This window comes from Myotis davidii, unplaced genomic scaffold, assembly GCF_000327345.1.
Source record: "Myotis davidii unplaced genomic scaffold, ASM32734v1 scaffold1025, whole genome shotgun sequence".
NCBI classification, from domain to species: domain Eukaryota; kingdom Metazoa; phylum Chordata; class Mammalia; order Chiroptera; family Vespertilionidae; genus Myotis; species Myotis davidii.
This window is the reverse complement of record NW_006297812.1, coordinates 1,466,688-1,478,675: the sequence shown is the minus strand read 5'-3', so window position 1 is coordinate 1,478,675 and position 11,988 is coordinate 1,466,688. Positions and strand designations below refer to the sequence as shown.

At 34.7% G+C, this 11,988-nt stretch overlaps 1 protein-coding gene across 1 annotated transcript in view; it reads right to left on the bottom strand.

Annotated features, from left to right (window-relative positions):
- DYNC2H1 (dynein, cytoplasmic 2, heavy chain 1) overlaps nucleotides 1–11,988 on the bottom strand; it is a 305,345-nt gene that overhangs the window by 150,716 nt on the left and 142,641 nt on the right. The window contains 3 exon segments of the mRNA XM_006773520.2: nucleotides 1,155–1,189; nucleotides 9,218–9,341; nucleotides 10,861–10,959. Coding sequence (XP_006773583.1) covers nucleotides 1,155–1,189; nucleotides 9,218–9,341; nucleotides 10,861–10,959 — 258 coding nt within the window.

The following is an 11,988-nucleotide window of genomic DNA, read 5'->3' as shown; positions in this document are numbered from 1 at the left end:
GGAACCGGGTGCAGGGGAGTTATGGGGGGGCAAGGGGGAAAGAGGAAAAACTGTAATAACCTGAACAATAAAGTTTTAATTTTTTTAAAAAAGAAAAACATTATAAAAAAATTTTAGACCAGAATAAATTTTTAAATTTTACTTAAAAACTTTAAGTTAATGTGAAAATAATTCAAAAAGCAGCTTGTGAAAGAGGGAAAAAAATCAAAGTAACACTGAACTTTAATCATTATTAGAGAAATACAAATTTAAAAGCCCAATATAATACCTTTACAATAACAAATGATTCAAGAAAACCTAAGCAGACTAAATGCAAAGAAAACAAACCCTAATGACAGCAGAGTCAAACCACAGAAGACAAATAAACATTTTGAATGAAAAAGAAACATTTCAGGGCATCCAGAGAAAAATGAAACCACTTACAAGGGAGCAACAATAAAACCAGCAGGCTATTTCTTAACAGTAATGACATCGTAAGACTATGGAATAAAAACTTTAAAGTGATAAAGAAAATAACTGTTAACCCAGCATTCTGTAACAGACAGAAATAAAAATACTGCAAAAATGAAAGGAAAAGAAATTTATTTCTAGTGGGCCTTCACTAAATTAAATATAAAAGTAAATCCTCCCCATAAAAGAAGGCGAATCCAGATAGAAATGAGGAGATAAATGGAAAAAATGCTGAGAGAATTTAAGAACACTAGAAAAGGTTAATACATATAAATATAGATTTTAAACACAATTATAACATCATGTGGAGCATGAAAATGTATCACAACAAAAATGAAAAGGCAGGCAGAGGGTATGTGGAGTTAAAATGCAGTCCTGGCGAAGTGGCAAAGTATTTACTTGTATTAAAATAATAAATCAAAGATGGGTATTGCTACATGTTGTAGAGTAACCATTAAGAAATCATTAAAAAATTTGACCCAAAAATCAGATTAATTCGAAAACTACACGTTATTGCATGAATTGCTTAACTATGCTAAATTGTATTACAAATATTAAGACTGCATGATTAATGAAAATGCAAGTCAAATGCTATATACCACTGATGAGAGGCATGCTTTATAAATAAGACCAACAAATAACTGAAAGTAAAAGAATGAAAAAGAGTTATCATGCAAACACTAGCCACCCAATATTATTGTAACCACTCGAATGTCAGGTTCAAAAACATTAGACATTTCTAGAAATAAAGGACATTTAATAATGATATAGGAAATAATAGAAGAAGAAGAAATCACTTTTCCAAATATGTGTATCCAAAAAATAGCTCTAAAATATTAAAAGCTAAAATTGACAGAACTAAGACCAAAATGGACAACTTCAAAATCAAGGAGACTCTAAGACAAGGGTGGGCAAACTTTTTGACTCGAGGGCCACAATGAGTTCTTAAACTGGACCAGAGGGCCGGAACAAAAGCATGGATGGAGTGTTTGTGGGAACTAATATAAATTCAAAGTAAACATCATTACATAAAAAGGTACGGTCTTTTTTTTTTTTTTTTTTTTTTTTTTTTTTTTACAACGGGTGAGCAGGGGTGGGCAAACTTTTTGACTCGAGGGCCACAATGGGTTCTTAAACTGGACCGGAGGGCCGGAACAAAAGCATGGATGGAGTGTTTCTGTGAACTAATATAAATTCAAAGTAAACATCATTACATAAAAGGGTACGGTCTTTTTTTTTTTAAGTTTTATTCATTTCAAACGGGCCGGATCCGTCCCGCGAGCCGTAGTTTGCCCATGGCTGCTCTAAGATATTCTCTCCATACACTATAGAAAAAACATAAGAAAAACAGTACAGACGTGGAAGGTACATTTACCATTGCAACAAAAAGATTAAGATACCTAGGAAAAAATTCAACCAAGGAGGCAAAGGACCAGAAAATTAAAGGACCCTGAAAAAAGAGATAGAAGAAGACATAAACAAATGGAAAAATATACCATGTTCATGGATTGGTAGAATCAACAACAATTAAAATGTCCATACTACCCAAAGCAATCTATATATTCAATGCAATCCCCATTAAAATACCAATGGCATACCTCAAAGACCTAGAACAAACTCTCCAAAAATTCATCTGGAATATAAAAAGACCAAAAATAGCTGCAGCAATCTCGATAAAAAAGGAACAAATTTGGAGGGATCACAATACCAGACATCAAGTTTTACTACAAAGCCACTGTTCTCAAAACTGCCTGGTACTGGCACAAGAATAGACATATAGACCAATGGAACAGAACAGAGAACCCAGAGATCGATCCAAGCCATTATGCTCAATTAATATTTGACAAAGAAGGCAAGAGCATACAGTGAAGTCAAGACAGTCTCTTCAATAAATGGTGTTGGGAAAATTGGACAGATAACATGCAAAAAAATTAAACTAAACCACCAAATTACACCATACACAAAAATAAACTCAAAATGGAGAAAGGACTTAAACGTAAGATGGAAAAACCATAAAAATCCTAGAAGAAGCCATAGGCAGCAAAATAGCAGACATATGTCCTAGCAATATCTTTACCAATACATCTCCATGGACAATGGAAACTAAGGAGAAAATAAACAAATGGGACAACATCAAAATAAAAAGCTTCTGCACAGCAAAAGAAACCATCAACAAAACAAGAGAGCCCACTGCATGGGAGAACATATTTGCCAATGTTATCTCTGTGAAGGGTTTAATCTCCAAAATTTATAGGGAACTCATACAACTTAACAAAAAGAAGATAAACAATCCAATCAAAAAATGGGCAAAAAACCTAATGAGACACTTTTCAAAAGAAGATATTCAGAAGGCCATGAGACATATGAAAACATGCTCAAAGTCACTTATCATCCGAGAGATGCAAATCAAAACAATGAGGTACCATCTCATACCTGTGAGAATGGCTATCATCAACAAATCAACAAAAGACAAGTGCTGGCAAGGACGGGGAGAAAAAGAACCCTCTTGCACTGCTGGTGGGAATGCAGACTGGTGCTGCCACTGTGAAAAAACAGTATGACGAATCCTCAAAAAAGTAAAAATGGAACTTTCATTTGACCTAGTAATCCCACTTCTAGGAATATATCCCAAGAAATCAGAAACATCAGAAAGGATATATGCACCCCTATGTTCATAGCAGCACAATTTACAATAGCTAAGATTTGGAAACAGCCTAAGTGACCATCAGCAGATGAGTGGATTAGAAAACTGGTACATCTACACAATGGAATACTATGCTGATGTAAAAAAAGAAGGAATTCTTTCCATTTGCTACAGAATGGCTGGACCTGGAGAGCATTACGCTAAGCGAAATAAGCCAATCAGAGAAAGATAAATATCACATGATCTCACTCATTTGTGGAATATAATGAACAACATAAACTGATAAACAAAAATAGAACCAGAGTCACAGAAGCATCGAACAGACTGTCCAACTTATGAGGGAAGGTGGGGGTGAGGGGATAAGAGATCAACCAAAGGACTTGTATGCATGCATATGAGCATAACCAATGGACACAGACAGGGATGTGGGGGGTGACGGCATATGCTGGGGGGGGGGGCGGCCGGCGGGGGTCAATCGGGGAAAAATAAGACTTACATAATCGTTTAAACAATAAAGAATTTAAATTTTAAAAAAAGACATGGAAGGTAATACAATTAACAAACTTGACTTAATTGACTTTAGAGAAAATTAAAGCAACCATTAGCAAAATTCACATAATTTTCAATAGTACATAGAACATTTATGAAAATAATCAATGTCAGAGCAAGAGGTTCAACTGAATTCAAAAACAAACACTTCAGAATAAGTTTTCTGACCACAATAAACTTAAGCTAAAAATCAATAACAAAAAAGGTAACTAGAAAACTTCCAACTTCTTGGTAATTAGACACCACCAAAAAAATGCTAATTAATTTATAAGTCAAAGAAAAAAATCAAAACTTGTAGTATGAAGCTAAAGAAGGACTTAGAGGAAAACTTATAGACATAAATGCATATATTAGGGGGGGAAAGGACTGAACATCAATATTTTTAATTTCCATCTCAAAAATACAGAAAAAAATGAACATACAAAATCTAAGGAAAATAATAGAAATAAAATAATTAAGAGTAAAAATCAGTTTAAAAATACAACAGTCATGGAATGGAATGGACAGCATAGGGAATATAGTCAATAATATCAGATAGTCAATGTATCTTTGTACAATGATGAAAGGTTATTAGACTCCTCATGATCACTTTGTAAGATATAGAGATGTTAATTCACCATTGACCACCTGAAACTAATACAATATTGTATGTCAACTACACTTTAATTTTAAAAAATTATATGAATATATTATTTTAAGCATTAGCAATTATATCTTTTTCATGATTGTTAATGAAAATATTCTATCAAATTAAATGAGACATGTATATGTGAAAAAAAAATATAATAAAGAAAATCATTGGGGAAAAAGGAAACATGTAAAACTTTAGACAAAAAAAAAAAACAAAGAAAATCAACAAAGTTAAAAGTTGATATTTTTAAAAATTAGTAAAAAATTAGTAAACCTTATCAAGACTGATCAAGGAACAAAGAAAAAATTACCATTATCAAGGAAAAGGAGACATAATTACAAAACCAAGAGAAATTAAATTATACATAGATTTGACAATTTGGATGAATGGACAAATACCTAAAAAATAACTTAGCCAAAGCTGAGACATGCACAAAATATACACTATAAACAAAACAAAATAAAGCCAATGCTGAAAGAGCATCCTCTCAGGTTTACTGGCATTTGCAGTTAAAGATAGATCATCATGGGAAACTGCACTGCCTTAATAAGAAGGCACCGAGGCGCTAGTTATAGGATTTAGGCTTAGATGATTTGGGAATGGTTCAAAGAACGTATATTTTGCTGGGGAATGAGTGCCATCAGAAAGAGCAAACAATCTATGAATGGTATCAATAATTTTCATCTAGAAGAGGAGAGAAATAGAGTAAGACCGCTATAATTGGTAACAAAGCAGAAAACACTCAAATTAGCTGGGAGAGAAAGACGTCTGGTTATTTTTGTGATGTGGAAAGTACTCTTGTTTTCGTGCTCAGGCTTGATTATGGTTGATTATGGGCATTGAGTGACACGTCTAATGTTAGAAATGTGAAATGCTTTACGTTCAATAGAACACCATAGCCAAGCTATTAGAGCCAGGCCAGTTCCCAGCCCTCAGTTACCAGGTGCTGCTCTTTTTTTTCCTTCTCATTTATGCAATGTTCATATACAAGCAGAACCTATCTATGCTATTTAGTCAGGGCTGTGGTTATCCTTGTTGGGGAGAGTGGTAAGTAAGAGCTCTTCTGGAGTGCTGATAAAGCTCTGTATCTTAATCTGGGTGCTTAAATATATACTAGAGGCCCGATGCACAAAATTCGTGAAAGGAGCTCAGCCCTGATAGCCCTCCACTGCCTAGGTCCTCGCAGCCCCCGGCTTCGTCCGGAAGGTTGTCCAGATGGTTGTCCAGAAGGTCATCCGGATGGTCATTCTGCTGTTTAGTCTAATTAGCATATTAACTCTTTATTATATAGGATACACATTCATTTATATTTCAACAAAATATTAAAATTGAAAAGTAACTGGTTTTCTCTAGTTAGTAGGACTAATAACAAGGAGGGGAAGGACAAAACACCATTACCATCATGTACTAAACAATTATGTAAGCATGTATTATTTGGAAAAAAGACCCTTGTTTATAAGCCCCATATCCTACTCTTAGAAAATATGAGATGTAAAACTATAAATCCAACACATTCTTAACTGTAGAAAGTCTTCATTTACATTGGAGTTAACCTATGCTGGAGTTAATTTCGACCAATTTTTTCATCAGGACACAAAACCTTTACTGTAGTTTAGAGAACTATGAAGACAGAATGATTGGGTACAAATATAAGATTTGGTCTCCTGTCCTCTTTCTAGAGGAAGTCTTAACTTACATGTCTATTATCTTAGTTTCTGAATCAGGTTTGAGTATATTTTGTTTTGTTTGGTCAACTTGTATAATAGATGTGGACATTTGGGGTGATTGTATATAAGGATATATTCATGCCATGCTGAGACTAACTAAAATATATCAGTACAGCCCGGCCGGTGTGGCTCATTGGTTGTGTGTGGACTCAAGAACCAAGAGGTCACTGGTTTGATTCCCAGTCAGGGTACATGCACAGGTTGTGGGCTCAATACCCAGTAGGGGATGTGCAGGAGGAGGTAGCCGATTGATGATGTTTTTCTTTCATTATATTTCTATCTCTCTATCCCTGTCCCTTCGTTCTTTCTCTAAAAAAATCAATAAAAACATATTTAAAATATATATCATATCAGTACAAAGATTCATGGGTCACAACCAGTGAGCTAGTTTGGGGTTTCTCAACCTCAACACTACTGACAATTTGTGCTGGAAAATGATTTGTTGTGAGATGCCCTGAGCATTTTAAGATGTCCCTGGCATAGAACTCTTGTATTGTGACAATCAAAAAGGTCTTCACATGTTGTCAAATGTAACCTGGAAGGCTGGTCTGGCTGTTTTATAGCAGTGGCCTCCCAGATCCAATTGGTCTAACAAAGACATACCCACATGGAGAGCCACCCTCTAGAAACAGATATAACAATAAAATCACAAACTTAATTCAAATACATATGCCCATATGAAGCAACCATGACTAAAGTTAAGCATCTGGACTAAAAAAGCCAACGATGAAGTTCAGCTATCATTTGTACTATAACTCCTGGATCCATACTCAAACCCCACATGGAAATGAAATAAATGTAATGAACTGGAATAATAATAAAAAATACTTTTGACATGTATTGTTAGTAAAACTTGAACTATTTGCCAACTATACCAACCTCTTTCTTAACAACTTCTACATGTCTACCTGATCCATTGGTCTTCAATTAATTACCAATTGCAAATTGCCATATCTACCTTCTGCAAGGGCTCAACAATTAGGCACACAAATCATAAAGTAAAAAACAATGAGAAATTGAGGAGGAACTGCACCTTGCTCATTTTTATTATCAATATACTAGAGGCCTGATGCACGAAATTCGTGCAAGGAGCTCAGCCCTCGCAGCCCCGGCTTCATCTGAAAGGTCATCCGGAAGGACATTCGGAAGGTTGTTCGGCTGTCCAGTCTAATTAGCATATTATGCTTTTATTAACAATATATATTTGAAGGATTTTTGAATAGAATACATTTGAAAAGGAAAAGCATTTTCTATTCCCATTATGGGTATAGATACCCATAATCTCAGTATGTAGAAAGGCAGTTTGATCTCAGTATGTAGAAAGGCAGTTCATATTGCATAGATTAAGGACACCGTTATGTAAATGAAACTGGACACAGACTTTGTTTATGTGGTTCTGGGACAGCCATCCACTGTCCCCAAAGGAAATGTATGATGACAAAATGGCAATTCATGAAGAGCTCAAAACTATGGAAAAGGACAGTCTGAAGTATACTCAAGGAGAATAACAGACTTCAAAGAATGTGATATGAAAGCATCCAACCATGAGAGAAAGGCAAAGAAAGTAAGATAGGTACCAAGATTAACTAACTCAGTTATAAAATAAACAAATTGATTCGAACAGTCCTGCACAACTATCTGGAACAGTGGTTCCAAATGTGACCCAATCATGATGCGGAATATGTCACTTTTCACAAGTTCCAGCTTCGCAGACCTTGTTAACACCCATTCTCAGACAATGCCACAGATACTGCTAAAACCTGACAACAATCAGGGGGCTTATATTTAATGAGCCCTCGAGGGCCAGAACATAGACTAAAAAGAGTCAAATCCAGATGGCACTAAAGGGTCATTTACACACACACACACACACACACACACACACACACACACACTCATCCTTAAATATAGCATAGCAAGAACTAGCTCAGCAAATCTGAGTTAACGCAATAAAAACAGAGACTGAACTATGGAAGTAACTCCACGTTACAAAGGCAAAAGACCCACTACTAGAGTTCATTTCACAACATATCAATGACTGCCAGGCCAAACATTCTGATTTGGGGGATAATAGGTGATCAGCAAACAGTGCATGCTTTGCTATTTCATTGCTTTGCCCTATTTTCTCCAATTTTATATTTAAACCTTGTAGTGCTACCAATGTGTGTGGTATAAGCATGTGTATGTATATATGTATAAGTACATATCCGTGTATGTATGTGTATTCATTTTGCATGACATACTTTACATTACTTTCTAGTCGACAAAGTCTGGGTTAGGTACCTAGGCAGAAAAGAGGTAACACAACAGTAGTGAGACTGCTAGTCTTAGAACGGCCTGCTTGCAAGGTAGGCCCATAACCAGAATCTGGGAATTTGGATTTTGCAAGGGTTCTCACTAATCCCAGATCACCTAAGAATGACTTGCTGTACTTAAACTGTTTATATAAAAAATGTTGTTTATGATGAACACCTACTTTCCTTTAGGGCAGCGGTTCTCAACCTGTGGGTCGCGACCATCGGGAAACACATATAGCATATCAGATATTTACATTACAATTCATAACAGTAGCAACATTACAGTTATGAAGTAGCAACGAAAATAATTTTATGGTTGGGGGTCACCACAACATGAGGAACTGTATTAAAGGGTCGCGGCATTAGGAAGGTTGAGAACCACTGCCTAGGGAGTCTGGAACTTTGCCATGCACCAGGAAGAATGTAGCCTCCAATAAAAATCAGCTTCCAATAATACTCTGGGCACTAAGTCACAATTCAGCTGTCACAACTCAGTGCAGGGGGATTAGCATGTCCTGGGTGACTCCAATGGAAGAAGACTCTCGGAAGCTTGCACCTGACTTCACCCTTCACCCTATGTGGTTGTTATCTTTGCTGATTTTGCTTTGTATCCTTTCCCTGCAGTAAGTTTTAGCTATGAATGAAACTATGCTGCATCCTGTGAGTCTTCCTAATAAAACACTGTACCCAGGAATAGTCTGGGTCTGGGAGATGCGCAACACAGTGACTCTTCAATAAAGGCACTTTAAGAATTTCTCTACTTGCTGTTACTATTAGACTCTAATGACATTACAATCAATCTCCACAGAGAGTTTCTATTTCCTCAGATTCAGTGGCAAGAAAAAAAAGTCAGTCAGTTATAAAGTTAATTACTTTGAAAATTTTAAAAATTACTATCTGGAAACTGTCAAATATTTACCTTGAGCAACCAGATCCCGTCTCAATAATGGATAAAGAACAGGTTCTACACTGTCCATCTCTTGTATAATAAGAGTTTTCCCAAAACGTACTGCCAACTCAAGAGCTGTGATAAAGTTGCTATCCTAAGAGAAAAAAAGAATACATATTAATTCCTTCATTTCCTTAATATTTATAAAAATCCTTACAGATAATAAATGAATATATTAACAGGAATATTATGAATATTTTAAAATGTAATATGCATGTTAACAATTCAAATTATTTATGATTGCTTTTCTAATTATAAGTACTTAGGAATGAACCATTTTAGTTGAATAAATTATCAAATAAATCTCATAAATAATTAAAATAGACATAAGAAAAATAAGGATTTTAACCTTAACAATAAAAAAGCTTTTTTCAGTCTTCCATCACAAATTTCAAATTGATGCAGAAACAACTTTTCAAATTCTATGTGCAATAAGTTATTCATCCCGTACTTAATAAGAACTACTTTGATTAAATTCTAGTAAACTTTTCTTTGTGTAGTATGCCTAATCATGGTGAAAAGAATTTTTAGACAAAATTCTATAACCATGCAAGAATTTTAAGGCTTCCTGGCTAGGAAAAGAGCAGTTTCCAACATCACTCCAGACCTCCAACTGTGGTTAAAATAAATTAAATATTTGAAATAATAACTATTAAGATCTACTGCAAACCACAGTGACATTAAAGTATTTTGTGTATTACCTAATTTACAATTATTCTCAACACACAAATAAGGTCAATATCCCCATTTTATAAATGAAGTATGTTTTAAATTTTTCAATCACCTAAAAAATATCTATGAAAATTAATCATACAACTAGCCCTTCCTCAAAATGAAAAAAAAACCTGGCCAAAAATAATTTTCTTCGCAAGATAAATATGACAGTGAGAAGTGATAACCTGAAAGAATATGATTAAATTTCATTGAACATGTGTCAAATCTTAGGACACATCAAAGATATTCTTGGTCAGGTATAAGAATAAATTATAAGAGACACTGAGAGAAACTACAAGTATATTAAAAGTCCAGGAAGTTTTTCTCCAAGCTCAATTAGTAGCTAATTTGTATAAGATCTTATACTCGTGTCTTTAAACATAATTTAGTGTAAGTGCTTATTGCTTGTCTCTCTAGCCCAGGACTGGGGAACATCCGACCTGAGGGACGTATAAGGCCCAGGAAGTTATTTGATCTGGCCCTGAGTTGAATGTTTGACCAAATATAGCAGGCTAATTTTTAAGTTGATAATTTTTTATGGCCCATGAATGATGTTATAAATAGCCAAATGGCCCTTGGCAGAAAAAAGGTTCCCCACCCCTGCCTCTAACCTATTAGACTGTCATGTCCATGAGTGCAGGAAGTGTGACTACTTTACTCACCATTACATTTCCAGGACTTAGATCAGTGTCCTGCACTTAAAAGAAATCAAACAAATATTCTTATACCCTTTCTTACAAATTAAAAATCTGAAACTAAGAGAGTTACATTCTTTTCCCAGGTCCCACATCAGGTAAGTTAATAGGACTCAGCTTTGATCTATGTTTTCTGATAGACACAGAGTGCTTTTCACCATAAAATGGCATTACTAGTTGGTATCTAGATTATGTTATACACACCTGCTGGTTAATAACTTCCAAATGTGAGTCTTTCAAATGTGTTTTTAACCATTCTGTAGCTTGGGAAGAAGGGTCTATAAGAAATGGGCACACTCGACTCTAATTCAAAAGAAAAATTAGAAGTTTTTATTAAATGGGAATAATTTCCTAAAAATTATGAATCAATTACCGAGTTAGTTTTTCTCTTAGTCTTTGGAGAATATAAATATACAACCATGAGGAAGAATTAAAGGTACAGTTCTTAGCTGTACCAGAGTTAATAAATTTTAGAGTTATCAGTAATTAATACATTTTAGAGTTATCAGTAATTAATAATAAATAAAATTAAAATCACAGTAAAGTAAATAGTCTTATTTACTACAAAGTAACAGACAATGTAAATTAACAACATAGTAAGCAAGAGCCCTAGACAACCAAGTTACTGCCTAACTTTATATATTCTTTGGTTGAATAAACAATAAAGGCCTTAAAAGAGAAGTATGAACTAATTACAAAAGTATTATCGAAATAATTATCAATATAATGGCTTATATTTAAAACATTCATTCTTATAAAGTGTTACATAGTTAATATTACAATAGATGTGCCCTAGAAGAAAAAATTACCTAAGTTATAATTTAAGATCTAATGCCGCAACCCATTAATACAGTTCCTCATGTTGTGGTGACCCCCAACCATAAAATTATTTTCGTTGCTACTTCATAACTGTAATTTTGCTACTGTTATAAATCGTAATGTAAATATCTGATATGCAGGATGTATTTTCATTGTTACAAATTGAACATAATTAAAGCATAGTGATTAATCACAAAAACCATATGTGATTATATATGTGTTTTCCGATGGTCTTAAACGACCCCTGTGGAAGGGTCGTTCGACTCCAAAGGGGTCGCAATCCACAGGTTGAGAACCACTGATCTAATGAATTAGGAACTAAATACATTAGAGAATACACATCACTAATTAAACTCTGAAACAAAAGGAAAGTTAAAAACCAGTGAACATGCTCTATACACAAAGCCACTTAGCAGATGAAAAGAAGCCATACATATATATATATATATACTAGCGGCCCGGTGCAAAAATTTGTGCACTCAGGGGAAGGGGGGGGGGGGGGCGGAGAGCTCA